General features: G+C 40.8%; 1 protein-coding gene across 2 annotated transcripts in view; it reads right to left on the minus strand.

Moving 5' to 3' along the window:
• SCAF4 (SR-related CTD associated factor 4) overlaps positions 1-23,005 on the minus strand; it is a 76,235-nt gene that overhangs the window by 37,003 nt on the left and 16,227 nt on the right. Inside the window, exons 2-10 of one of the 2 annotated variants that reach the window (XM_034793624.1) lie at positions 19,649-19,732; positions 19,010-19,054; positions 16,246-16,407; positions 15,114-15,249; positions 11,858-11,997; positions 10,416-10,592; positions 6,422-6,519; positions 4,611-4,719; positions 3,849-4,016 (exon numbers count right to left, since the gene is read on the minus strand). In XM_034793624.1, coding sequence (XP_034649515.1) covers positions 3,849-4,016; positions 4,611-4,719; positions 6,422-6,519; positions 10,416-10,592; positions 11,858-11,997; positions 15,114-15,249; positions 16,246-16,407; positions 19,010-19,054; positions 19,649-19,732 — 1,119 coding nt within the window. Of the gene's footprint in view, positions 1-3,848; positions 4,017-4,610; positions 4,720-6,421; positions 6,523-10,415; positions 10,593-11,857; positions 11,998-15,113; positions 15,250-16,245; positions 16,408-19,009; positions 19,055-19,648; positions 19,733-23,005 lie in introns of both variants that reach the window. The other variant, XM_034793615.1, reaches the window with a different exon arrangement.

Consider the following 23,005-nt stretch of genomic DNA (forward strand, 5'->3'; position numbering starts at 1 on the left):
CAAAAAATAATAATAAGCACAATACATTTGTAATAAATACTATGTCAACATTTTAAAAATAACTCATACAAAACTTGTCTTCAATTTTTAAATTGTTGATTTTTCTCCACACGTAGTTAATTTCAGCATGTTATGTTATTAGGTACAATAAATGTTTCTATAGTAAGAATGGGGTATGAATAACTAATGACAGTCAAGCTAAAAAAAACCTTTGATGATTTTTTTAAAAACCTACTGTTGTTACAAGTAATGTCCAAAGTCACCTAGTCTGTGTCTCAACAATGTGTTCCACAACAGTATGCCCTAATAGTAAAAGATATTTGCTCTAACTGCCAATTCAAATTCTCCACTTACAACTTTTTGTTTGAACATTTTCTTTTAATTGAGCACCAAAAGATTAAATCACTGGCAAAACAAGGTGTGCACGAAGGGACATGCCCTCACTCTTGTGGGAGGAGACTAACGAGCTCTTCCGGGCCTGTTCAGCACAAATGAGGCACACCTACGAGGCTTGTCCTGCCTGGAAGGGTGAGCTTAAAAAAAGAGAAAACCTGCCACAGGAAGAGGCAGTGAACAGGAGGAGGACTGTTCCACCTCAGAGACTGCTGATAGCAGAGACAGGTCAGCTGAGAGGGAGACAGTAAAACTGCCCCCTTACAAAGCAGCACACGCCCCCAAAACGAGGACCTGGAGGTAGCCCCCATTGAAAGACAACAAACCTGCTGACAGACTAAGCCCAGAATCTGAAGCTGAATCCAGAAAGACTGCCTGATATCCAGGCTACTTTTGCCTTTGTTTTCACACAGATTCTCCTCTCTCATAAGGGAAAGAGAGGGGAGAGGACCTTTCTTTTGTCCGTTTTACTCAGAGAACTTCTCATGTGCTACTAACTGGGGGAAGGACAAACAACTGGAAATGGGGTCTGGAGGGAGCCCCTACCCCCCAGTCTGAAACAAGGAAACTCTGCTCTGAAATGTCTTATGAGACCCAATGTGGGACTCCCCCTTCCTGCAGACTTTAAGCAAAGTCTACAGGAGGAAGTTATACAGGGTGGATTATGGAGATTGTATATGATATAATGGAATGATAGGAGAGTAGGGGGGAGTGTCATCCATATTTTAAGAACTTGAGGTTTAAATGCTTAACACTTTCTCCTTCCTCATGTTGCTAGATTTGTTCCATCTTCTCAGGGACTGAAAAACTTCAGTGAGGAAGGTGATCTCTGAAGAGAGACTGGGCACTGATCTTATCGACAGAAGAAATGCCTGGAAAAACCTACTGTAAAGGACGGTCCACTCAGCTGTAGGTGAGCAATAAATCATCAATTCCAGATGAATGGCTTGCCAAATAGTTGCAGCAGGGTGTCTGTGTAGTCTCTGAACCAACTGTTCAATTTGTCATTGTATTTTTATTATTTTACATGATTGTAGCACCTAGGAGCCCCAGTCCTGGCATTGTAAAAACAATGAACAAAAAGACAGACCCTGCTCCAAAGAGTTTACATTTAAGTCTGCAGGAAGAATGACCCTTTCAAAGTGTGTGCAGAACCTGAACCTCGGGTGTGTTAAGTCCCACAAAAATGATAAGGAGCATTTGTCCCAGATGATCACAAAACTGTGTTGAAGAAATGGACCATTCTCCAGGAGTTCTGAATCACCTTCTGTCTGCTACAAAACCTGAAGTGGTTGTCATCCAAAGGACTGAAATGTATATACCCTCTTCTTTGAGGAAGGTAAATATGGCCACTAAAATCTTGGGAACAAACATGGAGCTGACAAAAAAAGCCAAGGGTGGGGGAGAGGGAAGAAATATTGAAAATGGTGATGATCTCAATAATCACAGGTACTAGAAACATGACAGATTAATGAAAACAAGCAAATACAGGATTATTTTTATATCTACACAACATAAACAACTCCTTTGCTGGATATCCTGAACGAAGAAAAAGGGTCACCATCCACAAGCAGGCATCTTACTGCCAGAATTTACAATTTACAGGAAACAGGACCAGGATTGGGATGGACCCACATCATTATTTTTGGGAACCAAAGCAAATCTTAAATATCAAACTGCCTCTTCAGAGGTTGGCAGGTGAAATTGCATACGGGGACGGTTGGTGATCAACCAAGTCCTAAAGAGCTTCCCATTTGCTTGGACTGAAGGGAAGCAAATTAGGGACATGAAATTTGGTTAGAGGGGATAAAAATGTGGTAGTCACATTGCACAATGTCCCAAACACACTGGTATCCCAAGGGGATTTAGCCCAAACTGACAGAAGAAACCTTCTCAAGCTAGCCCTGATAGGGAGGCAAAGTCAGAATCAACACTCTGCTCAGTGGCTCCTAAGAAGTACGCTCTCTTTCTCTCTCTAGCAGAAAGAAAGGATTGTTTCTAGCATTTGCCAGTACCCCTAAAGTTCTTAGCCTGAAGAAAGCAATCATTTTTGTCTTTGTGCACAGAAAGCTTGTTCACATTCAAGGCCTCAACAATCTACTTTTTGTGATTATAAAGGGAGCCTGAATCAGATAGATTCTTAAGATAGCATATGTCCCAGGACTGCAACTGAATGTATATCCTGGCTATTGTGGTGGAACAGAATAAAGAGCATGAAGAAAATCTTGTTATATCACAGACTGCATCATAAATTGAGAAAACTTGGTATGGATTCCGGAGCCTCTTTTTTGTAATCACATTGTTTTTTGGATCTCCATTTGGATGATTTACTGTCTTTTAGTAAAGAAAGGGAAGCTCTGGATGTGACTACACAGGCTATAAGTACACAAGGCTGCTGAGAATGCACTCAATCTTCTTTCAGAGAATGTTCAAGTCTTATCCCTACGTTCTTCAGGGAAATTGCTCCCTCAAAAGTCTTTCACGGATAAAGTCTTAGAATCCATTTTAGAGATGGCAAATTTTGACTTCTTGTGTTTAGGAACTTTATATACCGTACATACTCGTTCATTAGCCCGTTTGTTTATAAGCCGACCCCCCAAGATGGTTAGGTAAAAATAGCAAAAACTGTATGACCCTTTCATAAGCCAACCCTATATTTCAGGGGTTGGCAAACTTTGGCTCCCAGCCTGTCAGGGTAAGCCGCTGGCGGGTCGGGACATTTTGTTTACTTGGAGCGTCTGCTAGCATGGAGCCCCGGGGCTCCATGCCTGCAGACACTCCAGGTAAACAAAATGACAAAGTATTAGATATTCAATTCAATGATTCCATAGAGTTTAAAATCATCAAATTTTGGTGTAGACCCCCGCTCTTTGATGCATCACTTTTTTTTTTTTACCAAAAATATTTGGCTTAAATTACCGTATATACTCGCTCATAAATCAGAATTTGCTCACTGATCACTTCAAATCCACAATATCCTCCAAAACCTCTGAGATAAAGGAAACTATCCCTTACCTACTATTTTTCATTTTAAGGGGAATTTCTTGGAATTTTTGAGTCTGCCTCTTTTTCAAATATATTGTTAATCTTTAAAATGAGCTCATTAGAGTCAGACTGATATTGCCGCAAGAACTTTGAGGAGAGAGAATATTCCTGCAGCTTGATGGGGGTGGAGGGAGAGATGAAAAAAGATAAATAGACTGGCTGCAAGATCCAAATCCAAGGCTTTTCCCAAAGAGAATCAGGAAAAAAGTAAGCATTGCTTCTGCTACACAGAGGCAGAACACTTGTGGTGCAGTGTCTACTGAAGCACTTTCGCACCTAAACTTCTATCAAGTGAGCTGCCTCCATGAATGTCTGTGGGCATAGTCGCCTTCAGTGGTCTGACAGATTGCCTGTTAGTGCTTTTAAACCACTAGGAGCCTAAAATTATATTGGATGGCAAGAGTCCTCACCTGCTGATGTGTTTTCTGTATGTGTGGTTCACTCTGTACTGGGAAAGGAGACTGGAAAGTTTGCTGCACTGCTGGTGTTGGTGGTATCACAGGCTGAGTCATGGGAGGAAACTGTGGGGTAGGTAGAAGTCCAAAACCTGGCATTTGTCCATTAGGAGGGAGCGGGATCTTTAGGGGAGGGGAAACATTCATTTTCAGTCTCAGTGAAAAAATTGCTACTTCAACAATAAGAAGCTTGGCTTGATTAACGGAAAGCTGCACATATTTTGCTCAGAGCAGCATTGCAAGTTTTATATGAAAAAAGCACATATATACATTAACTCTGTGTGTTCATACATGCATTTATATATCTCCCTAGTTGTGTGGCCCCTTTCAAAACTCAGCTGAAAAATTTAGCATGCAATATGTCATTAGAATATGTAAAATACATTAACATGCACTCACAATGCAACTTAGTTCTAAACATTTTCTACCCTAGGGGACTGACAAGGCTCTGATGCTGCAAACACATTTAATTTTCTATATGTAAGTACTGCAACTGAAGTCAATGAAACCACACATGAAATTATGGATGTGTATAAGTTGTTTACCAAAGCTAATGGTGTATACAAACATTATTTCTTCATTTTTAACAGATTTCCTTCCAGTTCCATGCATCAAAAATATTAAATGATTCCATATGAAGAGTAGACATTCTAAACACATATTAATAAAAGTAACAAATTCCAAAGGAAGTTAATCTCAAAAGTAATTCAAAGCTACCTGGTGGTGCATTGGATCTTGCTGCATTCCCATCAGTCGTGGTTGAAATGGGTCTATATTTGGGAGCTGTGGATATACCGGCTGCTGCATACCTTCTCCTGGAAATCCACTAAAAAACAGATAATTACTCTGCAGCAGCAAGGTAATGTTAATATGTAAACATTCTGTTTTTACATTTAAAAATCTCATTGCTGCTTCAAATTTAGATAAAAATTTAGCTGAAAACTCCATAGAAACCAATCATCCAATTACAGGTAGAGCTGGAAGTGATTTCTTTAGTTAAGGCTACCTAAAATTTTGCATTACAAGATCCCATTTTCAATGATAACTTTGCCAAAATTTAATCATCGAAGCTGAGATTTTTCATGCCAGGTATCTATCTCAGGCTACACCCATGTTTCAGCAAAAAAGGTTCAGCTGTTTGAGAATGAGGTTAGAGAAACATTTTGCCCATGTTAAAAAAAAAATCTTACAAATGTTTTGTTGAGAAACTCTAATACCCTCACACTTTGGAGCAGGACTTGAAGTTTGGCCAAGGGAGGTTGGGGAGAGAAGAGGGATAAGTGTCACACTGGGATCAGAGAAGTGCCTTTTGATGCCTTACTCAGTAAACAGAACAGACAGTGCTCAGGAAATTAACCAGATATTCATAGTGAATAAGAGTGTTATAGAACCCTTGTCTCTTTTGTTGCAAACGTTGGAAGGTGTGTGATGAATGGAAGTGTGAAAAACTGGACTCTAGTCATGACTCTGCCACAGATTTCCTTTGTGATATAGGGCAAGTCACTTAAACCAAACTTTTCAGTGTGAGTTCTCATTTTCTGTTGCCCAACCTGAGACAGCTGGGGCCTGATTTCCAGAAATGCTACATAGTCAACTGCAACTGGAATCAATGGGAGCTGTGTATTAAACATTTAACGTGCTATAAATACATTAAGTGCACTGAAAAAAATCAGGCCCAATATGGCCTCAAGAGGTACACCCAATATTAGTGGATACTTTTGATAATTTTGGTCTTAATCTTTATGTGCCTTAGTTCTCACCTGTAAAATGGGGACACTACCACCAATTTACTTCACATGGGTGTTGTGAAAAGAAGTTCATTAATATTTGTGAAACATTCAGATGCTATGGAGACAAGCACCATAAAAAGAGCTTATGAGGAAATTAACAGTTCTGCATTAAGTGCGGAGTTTAGGTCGTGTGTGACAAATAAGACATGAGGCCACATATTCAATATTTTTGTTTAGCTGCTTAGTAACTACCCATTCATTGAGTACCATCCAGCCTGTGCACTGAATGAGGCAGGGCCATTACAGGCAATAGTATGTAATCACTTAAATAAAAAGACTACCACAATGTGTACGCACAAAGGGCCGAACTGAAGTTGCACATGAATTAAGGATGCACTTAACTCTGAGTGCTTAAGGTTGCAAACTCAATTTTCTTTTAGAAATTCTGTGTTTCTTCCACAGCCAGCAAAGCAGTCAAGTTAATTTTATTAATAAAAAAATGCCTTGAAATATCCAGCTTTAAAAAAAACAAAAAAACCCCACAAAACTGAAATCTTGCACCTATAACAAGATGAGCTGTTAGATAACCTACAGAACAGATTCTTCACCCAATTTTGTGACATGCCAAACTCTTACACAGTACCATTTAAATAAAAATAATGTAGTCAAACAATCATCAATATCTAAACTTGCAGACTTTTTATTTCTATATTGTCATAACCTAGAATTTTAATTTAAGCTTTCTTGTATTCATATGAATCTTATTATTTTGATTTTACTACGCATCACAAAACTTACAATGGTGGTTGAGAAATGGAAGGAGACGGAGCTGAATCCTCTTTCTTGGAGTCTTCTACTGCTTCTGGCTCATCATCATAGTCAAATCGATCTAGCAGCTTCTGAAAGAAGTTACATTGAGCCAACTCCACTTTCCTCAATATTTTATAATGAGCAGCTAAAACATTTCTATTACATTAAGGATATAAGTGTCTTGCTATAAAATTTTAGCACCTCTGGAAACTAAAGACAAAAGATATTTTACCCAAGGAGCAAAGAAAAAGACAGTTACCCTTTTTTGTAACTCGTGCTCTTCGAGATATGTTGCTCATGTCCATTCCACTGTAGAGGTGTGTGCTCGCCACATGCACCGGTGCCAGAAGTTTTTCCTCAGTGATATCTGTAGGGACCGGCTCTGGTGGCCTCTGGAGTGGCGTGCACATGTCGCGGTATATGGGGCACTGCCAGCTCCCCCCACCCTCAGTTCCTTCTTGCCGGAAACTCCGATAGTGGAGAAGGAGGGTGGATCATGGAATAGACATGAGCAACACATCTCGAAAAACACTAGTTAAGAAAAAAGATAACTGACTTTTCCTCGAGTGCTTATTCATGTCCATTCCATTGTAGGCAACTCCCAAGCAGTACCACCAGAGGAGCAACACAGCTCTGCCAAATCCAGTCACCTCTTGCTTGCTGGGTGATGGCGTAGTGCGTCATGAACGTGTGTACCAAAGACCACGTCGCAGCCCTGCAGATGTCCTGAATAGGGACATGTGCCAGGAAGGCCGCCAAGGACACTTGAGCCCTGGTCGAGTGGCCTTCACTATAGGTGGTGGCTTGGCCTGAGCCAGCTCCTAACAGATCCAGATGTAGGTGGTGATCCAATTCGAGATCCTCTGCGAGGACACCAGGAGACCCTTTATCCTGTCCACTGTGGCGATAAAGAGCTGGGTCGATCTATGGAAGGGTTTGGTGCACTCTAGGTAGAATGCTAGAGTGTGCCGGACATCCAAAGTGTGTAGCCGCCTCTCCTGATTGGTTGAGTGTGGCTTCAGACAGAACACCGGGAGGAAGATATCCTGGTTCACATGAAAAGGGGACACCACCTTAGGCAGGAAAGCCGGATGAGGTCACAGCTGGACCTTGTCCTTGTAGAATACCATATACGGAGACTCCGAAGAGAGGGCCTTAATCTCAGATACGCACCTCGCCATGGTAATGGCTACAAGTAAAGCAACTTTTCATGACAGATGGGAAATGGAACAAGAAGCCATAGGCTCAAAGGGTGGGCCTTTGAGCCTAGAAAGGAGCAGGTTGAGGTTTCATTGGGGAACCAGGTCCTAGATTGGTTGGAAGAGCCTTTCAAGGCCCTTTAGGAACCAGACATCTCATGCGAGAACACGGATTTGCCCTGAACACATGGGTGAAGGGCCAATATGGCTGCTAAGAGCACCTTGATGGAAGAAAGTGCAAGGCCATGGTGCTTTAGGTAGGGCAGGTAATCCAGGATGGACTGCAGGGACAACCGGGTCGGGAAGATGCTATGCTCCAACACCCAGCAGAAGAACCGCTTACACTTTGCCAAGTAAGTCGCTCTGGGGAGGGCTTTCTGCTTTCCAAGAGAAGCTGCTGTACCTGACTAGAGCAGGCCTGTTCCTCTGGGTTCAGCCATGCAGCAGCCAAGCCATGAGATGAAGAGAGGGAAGGTTCGGGTGCAGAAGCCGACCGGGGTCCTGCGAGAATGGGTCCAGGCAGCTGGGCAGTGGCCATGGAGCAGCCACAGCCAGATCCATGAGTGTGCCAAACCAGAGCTGGTGAGGCCACACCAGGGCGATCATAATGACTCGTGCCTTGTCCCTTTTGATTTTCAATAGGACCCTGCTGATCAGCGGAATTGGCGGGAATGCATACATCAGATCCCCCGCCCATGACAAGAGAAAGGCCTCAGAAAGGATGCCCCCGCCGAAGCCTTAAAGAAAGCAGAACTGATGACACTTCCTGTTCTGTCTGGTGGCAAACAGATCCATTCAGGGAGTCCACCACTTCTGGAAGAGCATCCCGACGACCTCCAAGTGGAGCAACCACTTGTGGTGAGAGAAAAAGGACCTGCCTAGGCGATCCACCAGCATGTTTTGGACACTGGGAAGATGCGAAGCTTTCTGGTGAGTCGCGTGCTGGATGCAAAAGTCCCACAGGCGGAATGCTTCCTGACAGAGAGTTGACGAGTGCATTCCCTCTTGCCTGTTGATACAGAACCTCGAGGTCACGTTGTCTGTCAACACCTGTACTACCCCAGCAGACAACTGTAGCAGGAAGACACCACAGGCTAGGCGGATGGCTCTGTCATTCCAGCAACCGGTAATGGCTCCTTGAGCCGGTGGCTCAAACCACTGCAGCGGTGCCACACACTGGGAGAGCGGCTTGGGCATTCCGGCACCAGGGCTGCGGGAACGGGTGCCGCACCTCTGTGGGTCTGCGTTGTTCCACTGGCGATTGCCTCCTCGAGACCGAGGAGCGCTGCCTGGAGTCCAGGGACTGACATCCAGATTCTGATGGGTGGGCTGACCCGTGACCGGGATGTGGTAGCTCTGTGCAGGCGAGCGCTGGCAGGACACTTCCCGTGGTGAGGAGCAGTGTCACACTGATGGGGACCGTTGGAAAGGTCTGAAGGCAGATTTTCCCCTGAAGCGGAGCACCTCCATGGCCGGCACCAGTAGGGACAATGTCCTTCGTGGCCTGAAAGGCCTCCAGTGTGGATGGCACCGCCAGGTGTCAAATGCCTCTGCTGCTTCCTGGGGTGGCGGGCTGATCCTGTAGTGGGCTAGCCCGCTCAGCGGGAGCAGGGGCCTGACCTTCGTCCGGAGGAGAAAAGCTGCCCCACACAGGTCTTTGCTCCCCTCTGGCCCTTTCCTTCCCTTTACCGGACGCAAGAGAACCTCCACTCCCAGCCTTTCTTTGCTTTCTAGCTGGTACTGGGGAGGGAGATAGAGGCCGGTCCGTAGTCGGTGCCAGTGGCACACTCTGCATCAAGACCATGGTGCTAGGAGCGGAGTCTGATCTGGATGGCTCTGGTGCTGGTGTAAGTGCTGACTCCATGAGAAGTGCTCAGAGGCGAATGTCCCACTTCTTTTTTGGTCCAAGGTTTAAAACTTTTACAAATGCAACACTTGTCACTAATGTGGGTTTCCTCAAGCACTTCAAACAGCTACTGTTGTGGTCATTGACTGGCGTAGGTTTTCTGCAACAGTCACAGGCTTTGGAGTCCCGTCAGGGACTACAAGCTAACTACAGTCAGGGAACTAAAAACTAACAACTTTTCAACAACTATATACATCAAAGTTTACAACGAGCAGTTGAGAGGAGTAAGCTTGCTGAGTTAAGGAGATGTTCCAGCACCATCACTGGTGATAAGAAGCAACTGAGGGTGGGGCAGAGCCAGCAGCGCCCCTTATATTGCGACATACACGAGCCACTCCAGACGGCGCCAGAGCATGTCCCCTACGAATACCACAGAGGGAAAAACTTCCGGCACTAGCGCATGTGGCGAGCACACACACCTACAATGGAATAGACATGAGCAAGCATTGAAGAAGTAGTAAAGTTTACTTAAAGAATAGATCTAACTGTTCAAAACCAGTTTTATTCAATTTTTGAAAGCAAAAAGTTATCCTTAATACAGGAAAACAAGAAAACCAGTGATTTGGAAGTCAAGTGGCCAGAGGAAGTTCTGATTTTTTTGTTCTAGCAGTTGGACATTTGGGGGTGGGTGCACACCTCTTTGCAGAAAACATCACTTGGAATATTTCAGAGCTCAAGGTGAAGTCCATGTGGCCCCCAACAACCAGAGTTTTTCCAGAGAGTCCTGGGCTTTGGGGCAGGGCACAGGCACATCCCAAAACTGGGGATCTGCACTGACAACACTTAAAGGTGAACTTAAATTCCTGTATTTCCATCTTCCTATTAGTTACTACGTTAAAATGATCCTTATGAATGCAAAGAACAACACAGGACTTACCTTATCAAAAGAAGTTTTTTGCTCAGGTGGCGGGAAAGCAGCTTTTTGTTCTGGTGGTTGTGTTGTCGTAGTCTTCAATTGAGCAGTAATAGCCTGAACTTGAGCCATTACAGTATTATCTATGACTGGAGACTGGGGTTTTGGAGGCTGCTGAAAAGTCTGAAGAATCTGCTGAAGCTTAACAGAATAGACATTAAATCAAAATGAGTTTTTCTATTTCAAAAAAAAAAATTTCTGAACTCTTGTTAACAGAATAAGTTACACAATATTTGTAAGACAGATACAGATATAAAAATGTACACTAGACAGGTGGTTAGTTTTAAGAGGAGGTCAACATACTTGTGTGCAGGTATAGCACTCATTTGTTTACTCTTGATAGTTAGATGGGTACCAGCAATAGATTTGTTGAGCGGGAAGTCACTAGGAAGCAGAAGGAGATTCATACAGACACTCTTGATACGTGTGGCCCTGCTCATCCTCCCCTGAGACAATCAATTATGTTCCTCCTAAAACCAGATTCTCCCTACAAGCCACACCAGAGCTCATTTGTTTAGTTTTTGCACTCTAGCCCCAGTAAAGTTAGTAAAATGGCTGTAAGTGCAGAAGGTGAACAATGCCCTACATGCAATTTATTAGTCACAGGGGTTGTCTGTTGTAGCTGACCAGATGAAAGCATACATACACAGTCATGACAAATATGAGAGAACATTATGAACAGAGTGAATATTTCCATAAGTCCAGGTTGGAAGTTTTGTTTGCTCTAATTCAGAGGAGGATTTAGAGATTGAGTAATTCAGGTCAAAAACAAATTCAATGGATTAAGGTGTCTCTACCCTTAAGGGAAATATGGAGTCATCAAGAAAAACTTGATGCTTTGGAAAATCAGGTTAAGTCTAAAAACCTATCAGTGTTAAAAAGGATGAATGTTGGGAGTGAATTCAGAGAGCTTGTTTTGAATATAAAATCTAATCCAACGATTTAGGTAGAGAAAGTTTATATGATTCACAGGCCACCTTCTAGTACTTCAGAAGCAAATGGAAGATTGAGTGATCCTGCTCACTCTGCAAATGTTTGATGAAGGGTGCTAAGTAAAATATAGAAGAGAAAGGGTTTCTGGATAATAAGTGCAATACACTGTTCATTACATTGATAATTTAACTATCTTGATAATTTAACAGTGAGGGTTATTGGAATGTGTCAGTGAATTTTCCACAAAAATATTGACATTACTGGAGGTTTTACCCATAAAGACCATCGACTGTTCAAATAAGTTACCTTAACTCTTAAATTCCATATTTTTAAGGGTTTTATTTGGGGGAAGGGAGGGGTACAGTATTATTATAGATTTTGTATCAAGGCTGTAGAAGCAACGGCTGTAACTAAGTTAGGTGATTTGTGAGAGAATTAAAATTACAATTGTAACGGAAATACAGATAGCTTACCTGTTGTCCTTGTGTTGTCTGAAATAACTGAGCTACAGCTGCAAAGGCATCAGAACTAGGCAATTGTGATACAGTAGGTACTGAATTAGCAGTGACTTGGGTGGGCTCAGATAGAACCTTTGCTGGAGAGGGTGGTGAACCTGCAAGAGAATTACATTGAAAACCAGTCCACTACAATTTAAGGTACTAACAGTCCACGTGTGTAATATAAAATATTCTACCTTCCAATGAAGAGATAATATTCATTACTTTGTAAACTTAGCTATCCCCCTCAAAAGAATTGCTGATGTACATTAAATTCAGCCAAATCAATGCATCTGTAGTCCAGTTTATACCACTGTGAACTAGCCCTGACAACATGATCTAACATTCCTTTAGATATCCCATTTACTATCTAGCACCTGCATGCTCTGTATTCAATGACAAAAAACTACAAATATTGGATCTCATAGGAGGGAGTCCAATGCATGAAACTTTGACCCAATGTTCCATTTATAGTATTACAATATTTTTTAAGAGGAGTGGAAGGTGAAAACTTACCTACTGAAATAGCACCAAACATTGCATATCAACACATTTGTAAAATAAGTTCCAATGGCAAAGTTTAAGTTTGTACTATTAAATAATTCTTTCATTCAATGATTTATTCTAGGTTCCTATCCAATGGTTTATTTAAGGAGAAACAATAAAGTTTTCATGATTCATCCATCTAAGACTGAGCCATGCAGAAACTATTACAGGATCTGTTAGGGCTATAAGCCATTTGCTCAAGTGCTTAGTTTCTCTTAAAAATCTCATTTAATCTATTTCTTATGAGCAACTCTTTCCTGGTATATATTTCTTATACTGCTTCAGAAGGAACTAGCAGTAGCACAAGCCAAACTTCATATATAGAAGATTAAGTTCTCTAATGCAAAAACATCTCATACTACTACTTCCAGGAAAGGACACAAATTTACAATGGGTTTAATAAACCTATGTGATCAGTTCAACATATTTTAATATATGCATAGGAATATAAGGAAAATCTAATAGCAAAAGTTATATTTAGGACTTTGGTTTTTTAGTGCCTGCCCTCTGCACTTAATTCTTACACAAATGTTTTAGTAGAAGAAAATAAATTAACAGATACATTTCATCCACAATCCCTACACATTGTAAATATATAAATACATTTTATTGGGAAATGCACTTTTTTTTCATTGAAATAATATAAACTTCAACCCTTTTATACTTAATGGATACGGTTAAACACTAAGTATCAGGAAAAAAAGTGAGAACTCTAGTAGATTCCTTATTATGGTTCAATACAAAATTAAATACAGTAAAGATATTACTATACTGTTAGTAAGTGGGAAAATGATGCAAATACACCTGCTTCAAAATATCTGAGAGAAAAGGTGGATGAGGTAATAATCTTTTATTGGAGCAACTTCTATTGGTGAGACAAGCTTCCAAGCTTACACAGAGCTCTTCTTCAGGTCTCGCATTACTGACGTCACCTGTGGGCTGTTAGCCCCGTGGCGGGTAAGGGGGCTCCAGCTGTCAGTGTCCCCCAAAAGTTAAATCAGTGGCAGCACTCCGGGTGAGGACGCGCATCTCTGACAGAGGTAGCATACTGTGGACATGAACCACCACAGTATGTTGACCTAACTTAGGTCAACTCAATTTGTAGTGTAGACAGGGCCTGGGTAAGTTTCCCAGACCTGAAGAAGAGGTCTGTGTAAGCTTGAAAGATTCTCTATCTCACCAACGGAACTTGGTTCAATAAAAGATATTACCACTTTGTCTCTCTAATATCCTGGGACCAACACAGCTACAACAACATTGCATATCACAATGCCGGACTTATTTCTATGAACCTGTGGATCTGTTGACAGTTTAAATAACTGCAGTGTTGACTTGCAGAAAGGGAAAGCAAACAGTGTTCTGAAAAATTTGTTTTCCCAGAAGGCAAATGCAAGATTAAATGTTTTGTAATGTTTCCAAGAGTGTGATTCTGCTCAGAAAAATTACATCTCAAGACTTGCTCAGTGTGTGTATTCAGTGACACTGCTTGCTTATGGGACAAAAGTAAGTTTACTACTTTTTACTCTTTTCTGGATAGGCTCTGCAGTGCTGACTGAGCTGGATTCTATTCCTGTAATGCACTAACAGAACTGTTTACTGCAGGGACAAATTACTCCCTCTATTACACTTACGAAATCCCTCTGAAATCAGTACGATTGCACAGCTAAATCTGAGGGAAAGGAGTTTGGTCTGCTAGTTACCAGTGGCAGTACAGGAAAAGAAAAAAATACAGATCATGGTCACACCTCAGAGTGAGTTTTGCAAGGCTGTCAGGAAGTTACTAGACATAGCAAGTGATGTCTCTGAGCTCTGTTTTTCTGTATGTTTAGGAAAAGTGACAATAGGTGATGTCTTCCTAAGCATTACTGAAAAACATTTCACAGAAATCTTGTGAGCTGACACCATGCCTCACTTATACCAATTTAAACCACGTACAATACTGCACACCATTCAACACCAACCCTGTATTGGGGGTGTCAGAAGTACAAACTGATTATTCAGGATGAGGATGGAGATGTGTGCTGCAGATGGTGGAAGGAGATAGTTCAGAGAAGGCAAAAGATTGAGAAGGGGAACCGGAGAGTGGAGAATAGGTGGGGTGTTGAGTGACAATTATTTTCTTGCATTTTATGGCTTGCACCAATGCGTTATGCAGTCTAAATAACCTTGCCTCAAGATTTTTGTGTTGCAACAAATACTAGTCACTAAAAATATGCTGTGTAGGTAATAATATTTTTATATACTTTAAGGCATGAAGTTTCTTCATTGTAAGATGTTCCATACTTTACTGAACCAGATGCTTAAAAAGGAACATAGAATTACACAATGGGAAATAATAAAAAGTCTCACAGATACAAGAAGAAAATTAAGACGGAAGTCATTTTTAGTGGGAACATTACTATCAACACCCAATAGGTCTATACATACTTAGTTGTATGGAAATATCCAAAGCCATATTAGCTCAAATTTCAATAATTTCCAATAACATATGTATAAATATACAGCAGCAACATTTATTCAGAATGTGTTCAGATTCTTCTATATAATTTTTGTGATAAAAGTGAATTTTGAAGTGTGCTAGTGAACTTGGTTTACAAACATGAGGTACTTTTACCTTAGTGCACCAAATAGTAACAAGTCATTGGTTCCATAACTTTTAATTTACAAGTTGTACTGACATTCATACCTTCATTATTTGTAGCGTTTTCTGCCATCGGGGCTGCGCTACTAGTTCCTGCTGCCATATCCAGGAGAGGCTGAATGATCTCTATTTTAAACACTCCATTTTTCTGCCAAAGGTTCAGGACACGAACTATCTTACTCTGTTCAAATAAAAGAAAGTATTAATATAGAACAAAATATTCCTAATGCACAGGCTCTAAATTTAGTTCTTGCACATAAAGAAATGGGTGACTGGATCAGTGGTCTTGTAGCATGTTCAAGTTTTAGACACAGCTTGATTACTTGTTGCACAGGTTAGCAGGATCCACACTACTGGACCCCCCCCTTTTTTTTTGGATACACTAAGAAAGCTTGTGCCACTCTCTAGCAAACTCCTCTGGCAAACCAAAGGAATAGCAGTGATAGAAAATTAAGAGTTGCATCCAGTCATACGGCCATTCAGGAGAGTTTGATGTGGCCTTTGGAAGAATCCCAGAAGGGAAAGGCAGAGAAGAGCTGAGAAAAAGACAACAAAAATGCAGAAGTGAAGTGGGAAAGTCTGACAAAAGGGAGTGAAAGGAAGTGAACAGAGTTTTGAAGTGGGGGGGAGGGAGGGGGGCGGAGGGGAGAGGAAGACTATCTGCATTTCTTTCAGCTACCAATCCAATCAACTGCAACAAGTCCCACACGAGAAGGATCCCTGAAAAGTAAATAATAATAATAATGGAGATATCCCATCTCCTAGAACTGGAAGGGACCCTGAAAGGTCATCGAGTCCAGCCCCCTGCCTTCACTAGCAGGACCAAGTACTGATTTTTCCCCAGATCCCTAAGTGGCCCCCTCAAGGATTGAACTCTCAACCCTGGGTTTAGCAGGCCAATGCTCAAACCACTGAGCTATCCCTCCCCCGAAATAGTTTTGGTATGGTCTCCAATTGGACAAAGACATGAACACAAAGAACAGAGAATAAGTTAAAAAAGAATTTATCATCATCAGGATCTCCACTGAAGTATTACCTCTAATATTACCACTACCCACACAATGACGACTATGGCATTGCAGTCAAGGCAGAGAACCACCAAATTAGCTTTCATATAAGCAGGAACACACAATTAAGAATTCAGCAATTCAAAACATTCAAGAAGTTTTAGCTATACCTTGTCTTCAGATGGACAGAGATATAAATACTGGAATGTGGCAGTTATATTTTTAGAAAATCTTGGCCCAAAAACATCCTTGTCTGTTCCAAACTGGTGACGAGACTGACGAACAATAGAGTCAATAACATATAATCCAGGGACTTTATATTCTGGTTTGCACTGAAAAGATAGATTGTTTCCAGTTATTGCAGGGTAGCATATACAGTATTAACAGCATAACCACCCTAATGCCCCAATAGGTTTCAGAATCGCTACAAGCAACCTGCACCTTGTACTTAATATTTTCCTGCAGGTCCCAACAGAAAACTTGAATTCTACTATTTACAGTTCTCTTTTTACCAGTACTATAGGGCTGTACAAGGAGCTATGTCTAACACTACTAAATCTAATAGCAAAATGTGTTAGTAATGTATACCCTGATAAACAAAGTAGCTAAAATATTTATCTTTGAGAAAGACTGGCATGGCAATACAATTTAAACTTGAGTAAAAACACTTACATAAAGCAAATACTTAAAATATGATTAATCATGAACAATAACTATCTAGGCCTTCCCACTAATTGAAAGACAACCTACAGGAAAAAGAATGAACTGCAGCAAGCCTATTTATACACATGATGCAGCAAAAGTTTTACTATTTAAATCAATTTTATACTAATTAATTTGGGGGGGAGGACAATGTAAGGACTGAAATGAGTTAAGATGATAAATATGTAAGAGAAAGTGGTGCATGAGATATTGATCTTAATAATGCAAAAAGCTAGTTCTGTTGTCTGTAATAAAAAAGGTTGGGATAACTTGGAGAAAGCAGGACCACAAACAGTAGATACTGTGAAATGAAAATTGTTTAAATGAGCAAATGTAGAAATCAAGAATGTAAAAAAGAGATGACTTCCATGTATTACATAAGCATTATGTCCTGTAATGTTTCTAAATGTAACTAAAATTAATTGGTGGCAAAGGTAGGGAGGAAGGAGTTACTTTGGGACCTAGGGCAGAATAAAGGAAAGATGTTTGTGTGCCTTTATGTAGTAAAGATTCACTGTCTCCTTTGCTGCCTTAAGAAGCAGGGTCTGGGACCTGAACACAACTCCTCTCTTACTTTCCAATATAGACCACCACCACTGGGACATCAAGCTAGCTCTCACTCACTTTTCAGTCTCCTTCCACTAATTTAGAATTAATTAGATGCTTGAAAAAAAGTATTTATCCTTCTGATGTTGCCTTTTTTCATTTGGCATATATTGCCATTTCTTCCTGTTTGTCTAATGGAACTTAAATTAACATGCCTGTTGGTCTACTTTTGTGGACAGTGATGTATTTAACCTATTTTTTAAGTTTCCAGGCACCAGGGTGTGTAAGTTACATTTTCTGGAAACATCAATCATAACAGTAGTAGTAAAAAGACACAATCAACTTGAAAAATTAGAAGAATTTGCGTTTCAAGCACTATATCTATCCTTAAATCCCACTGACGATTTCTGTGGTTTTACAATCACACTTTTTTTTTTTTCCCAATCTCCTGATGCTGTATGAAAGACTCACATGAACAGAGGGAAATGATTGACTATATACAAATTGCTGTCAAATGCACAAAGAAAAAAAATACGCTGAAAAAAGTTCTCTAAAAATAGAGTTTTTTTCTGATTTTTCAGTACAGTAAGCAGCCTTAGGTAATACTTGTAGTATTACTACAGTAACTCCTAACTTAACATTGTAGTTATGTTCCTGAAAAATAGGATTTAAGCGAAACGATGTTAAGTAAATCTACTTTCTCCATAAGAATTAATGTAAATGAGGGGGTTAGATTGCAGGGAAATTTTTTTCACCAGACAAAAGACTATTATATACACACACATACACACCACACAGTATAAGTTTTAAACAAACAATTTAATACTGGTACACAGTGATGATGATTGTGAAGCTTAGTTGAGGTGGAGGAATCAGAGGGTGGGATATTGCACAGGGGATGCCTTACTGCTAAATGATGAACTAGCAATTGGCTGAGCCCTCAAGGGTTAACTCTCACACTCTACAAGGCAGCAGGAATGGAGGGAGGGGAGACAGCATCACAGACAGAAACAGAGACACACACCCCTGTAAGTAAGCTGACCATACTCTTAAGTACACTGCCTTGTTAATTAGATCAGCTTGCTGAGACCGCAGCTGCTTCCAGCAAGCTCCCTCCGTCCTGAGCCCTGTCGTGTCCCCCCCCTGCCCTATGGAAGGTGGGGTAAGCGGGGTGCAGGAGCAGGGGAGAGGGGGACACTAATCAGCCCCCCTCTTCCTCCTCTCACCCCCCACCCCCGCACAACAAGCAGGAGTCTCGGGGAGCAGCTCCAAGGCAGAGGGCAGGAGCAGCACATGGCAGTGGGGGGAGGGACACAGCTGAACTGCTCGCAACTGATAGCCTGCTGGGCAGCTGCTGCACAGGGAACTTAGGAGAGCGGGGAGCTGATGGGGGGCTGCTGGTCCACCCTGGTTCCAAGCCATCACCAGCTAGCTGCAACGGGCTGCTCTTCCTGCAAGCAGTGGACAAAGCAGACCGCTGCCAAACGATATTAGAAGGGAGCATTGCACAACTTTAAACGAGCATGTTCCCTAATTGATCAGCAACATAACAATTAAACAACATTAACCGGGACGACTTTAAGTGAGGAGCTACTGTAGTTAATAAAAAATAGTGATAGACCTGTGGATGTTTAAATGCCCAGGATCCCATTAAGTAAATATTAAAAATACTATAAAAGCACTTACCTTTTTGATAAACTTCTCTACTATCTGTACTACATGCTTGTAGAGCTGGAAAAGAGATGTGATCTATTTAATCAGTGATGTACGATTTCAGAGGTATTTTAATTTTTTGTACATATTAACAATTAGGAAAACAAATATATTCTAGTGTGTGATGCACTTCATCTCAAACATTCCTTAAAAAGTTTTCATGGATAAAACTGACCTTGCCATTGGAAGCATCTCACATCACATATACATGAAGGCAGTACTATTGTGACAACTACTTTTTCCTGTTTTTACATTTTTTTTTTTTAATTTGATGCGATAGGATGTAGTTACATGTTACAACATTTTGATTTTATCATATACAAATCATAACAAGACTGTAAACCATAGCATCAGAAAATGTCATTTTCTTAAAAACAAGTTGGTGTTACCGTTTTGCAGAGATACTGGCAGCATAACCCAAGATAAAGAACGTTCACTCACTTTCCTTTGGGGGAAAAAACCCTCCGAAAGTCAAACAAAAGAAATCTTTTACCAAGCTATAAAATTTTAGAAATCATGTAAAAGATATGCATTTTTTAGAAATCAAGTACAATCCAAAAATAATGCTACTGGTATGGTCTGAATTTGTGGTTTATTTCTGTTTTTCTTTACCTTAATAGCTTTAATGGCAGCTTTAGTAATGAGAATCATCTTTGCTCGGGAGATAGGAGGTTTCATCTCCATGAGTGAAAAGAGCTAAACAGAGAAAATAAACATTCAAAAAAATTCTGAAAGAAGCAAGCAAGTCAGTCAACATAACAATCAATGCAGGTTCTTGGCAACGGTCATGCAACCAAGATTGCGTTATAACAAGGCCTGAAATCAAGAGATCAGCCACTTCAACAATGCAATTACTGACTTGAAAGCCAATGTCTGAAGTTGTACAATCAATGTCAGGTTTTTTTGTTTGTTTGTTTTTAAAGCCCCATCCATGGATTTAGCGGCTGTTGTCAGAAGATTTCATCTGTGTCTGACTTACCAGTTATGAAACTAGGTACACATTAATTCCCAAATTCTAAACTATTTCATGGAAACGATCTGAAACCAAGAGAATAAACTGTAGTTTGACTTAAAGTTATTTAACCTGATCATCATCAGTTTGAGCCTGAGCTTGCAGTTTATACTTCTATACTACTCCGGAGTCCAAAAAAGGTTTTCCCATGAGCACAAACTTTTAACCATTGAAACCATCACAAACCAATATCCCATCTCTTATTCATCCTGTTACATATAGGTATAGCAGCATATATGCTAAATACCTCCATTAAACATTCTTGCAATAGTAAGGGTGAAATACTACCACAGAAACTAACTGCATCAATTGCTTTGGAAATTTTCATACACTGAACTACTCTTCATGCTAATATTACCCAGAGGGGAAGTTATTTATAAGTTCCTCAGAAATGAGGGCCAAGATTTTCAAAAGTAATTACTGAGTTTGGATGACCAATGTGAGGCATCTCGAGAGCCTGATTTACAGGATTAACTAATTTATTCAAATATAATCTAAGCACATTTCTGTTTTAAGTACATTAGAAGTGTCAGTGTTATTCTATTACCACCACCATTAAAGACAAAAAAAGGCCTGACAGTGTTAAATTTCTTTAAATACCTATTTTAAAATTAATTTTAACTGTAATGGGTTTGTAAATTCTAAGAAAATGCATTAGTACCCAAAATGTTCTGTAAATTTGGGGAAGATACACTGTATTCCCCATGCATAATAAAACAGGGATTCAAACTACTACAAGGACAAAATCAACTCAACCTTAAATGTGGATCCACAACTGGCACCTCTATAATTTAACAGCACCTGATGTGTGAAAGGTTAAAAACTTAATGGAACCGTTTTCTCTTAGAGTCAAGGTATTTAACAAACACACACACAGTACTCTACCTCTTCAAGGTGATGAGCATTACCCTGAAAGGCAGAGTAGTAGTATCTCAATTTTGTATAGAGGGAAATTTATAAACCCAGATTAAGCCTGGGTCTACACTACAAATTTATATCAGTATAACTACATTGCTCATGGGTGTGGAAAATCCACACCCCTGAGCAACATAGTTATACCAATCTAACTCCCAGTGTAGACAGCGCTATGTTGATGGGAGAGCTTCTACCATTGATACAGCTACTGCCTCTCGGGGAGCTGAAATACCTGCGCCGATGGGAGAAACTCTCCTGTTGGCGTATGCAGGTAGCATCTTCAATAAGCGCTACAGCTATGTCACTGCAGCGCTGTAAGTGTAGACAAGCCCCAAGTGATTTGAACAAGACTATAAAGCAAGTAACAGATCCAGGAGAGGAAGTTCAAGCATCTTCTCTCCTTGTTGGCAAAGAAGGGGTGAAGCAGCACTCCTCCCCACCCTCACCCACCACCTAATCACAGTAGAATTCTCCCACTGCCCACACAGCAGTACTTCAGCATCTATAACACTGACTCTTCAGACTGCTGAGGACAGTGAAGCCCTAGAGACAACCACTGTTCAGGTGGGTAGAAACAGGTGCAGAAGAGAGAAGAGAAACAAGCAACAGCTACTTCACACCAGCACTAAACTGTGTTGCTTTTGCTAATAACTATACTGAAGTCTATATACACATAGATCATCTATGTCACCTCAAAGAATAATTCAATAGAAAGACTATACCATCACAGTTGCCCCAACATCTTATGAGATGGCAGGCTCTGATACAGTTTCTATTTTCTACTGAGCACTTCTGACAGCATATCCCTGATCCAAAAGCTCCTTCTCTCCTGCCTGTCGTCCTCTCCCAGGCCCCACTGCAATAAATAAATAAATCATGGTACTGAGTCTGAGTCCAGGTCAGCTGGCTCAGGCTAAAAATAGAAGTGTAGATGTTTGGGCTTGCTGGAGCCCAGGATCTCAGTTCCTCCCCCTCGTGGGGTCTTAAAGCCTGAGCTCCAGCCCAAGTCCGGACATCTACACTGCAATTTTACAGCCCCACAGCCTGAGCCCAAGTCAGCCAATACAGACTGTGCCATGCATTTTTTACTGGAGCATAGACATACCCTCTGAGGAAATGCCACTCTCGCTCCCCCTCCAACCTAAGAAGAGGTGCACCACCACTTTTCATCCTCCCCCTTTTAGCTCCTGCTCTCTGTCATTAAGTCTATTTCTAGATCTCCCAGTCTATTAAAATGAATGTTTGCTGCTCCTTCCCTACACTGCCCTTGCTATTTGAAGGCATGTCTACAGTATCCCAGAGTTCAGACTAAGGGGATATGAATGTCAGAGCACACCAAAGTGCTGCACTCTAACTCCCCCGTCTGTACACAAACTTATAAGGTCTTGAATTTGGACGTCCACACAGATAAATTATAGCATAGCACTCTGGTGTGCCCTGCTAGTCACATCCCCTTAGTATGAACTGTGGGGCAATGCAGACAGGCCCTAAGTTGCTGCTTACTATGGGCAGAAGTATGTAATTGACATGATTCTTGTAATTGAAAAGCCTGCAAGTCTCAAAATATCCTATACACGTGGGAGAGTTCAAGGTAAAAAATACAGCTATATTTCAAAAAGAAAGAAAATAAATGAGCTATTATATAAAATGATTCTATTCCTCAGGGCTGTGTAATACAGGCATCAGGGCCTAGGAAATACCAGTTAAAAAGGCCTAATACCAGAATCCTCATCTCCAATAAGAACCCATTAGCCAAACACAACAAAGGAACGGAGAATTCTCTTTTGGACAGTTTAACCCAAAATAGAATTGTAGCCACCATATTAGCCCTTTTTTTCTAGTATAATTGTTAGTCTGAGATCCTGGTAAGATGTTTAATAGCCCATTTCAGAGGAGGTCAGATTAAACAGATTTCTCCTCTCTTTTCAATTACTAAGGGAAAGAAAAAACAAAAGGAAATAGGTTTAGTTAAATAACAAAATTATGAACTAAATTCTTGTAGTCACAGAAAACAACCACCAAGCTTTCAGCATAGTTACCAA

This window comes from Trachemys scripta, chromosome 1 (genome assembly GCF_013100865.1).
Source record: "Trachemys scripta elegans isolate TJP31775 chromosome 1, CAS_Tse_1.0, whole genome shotgun sequence".
Lineage (NCBI taxonomy): Eukaryota > Metazoa > Chordata > Testudines > Emydidae > Trachemys > Trachemys scripta.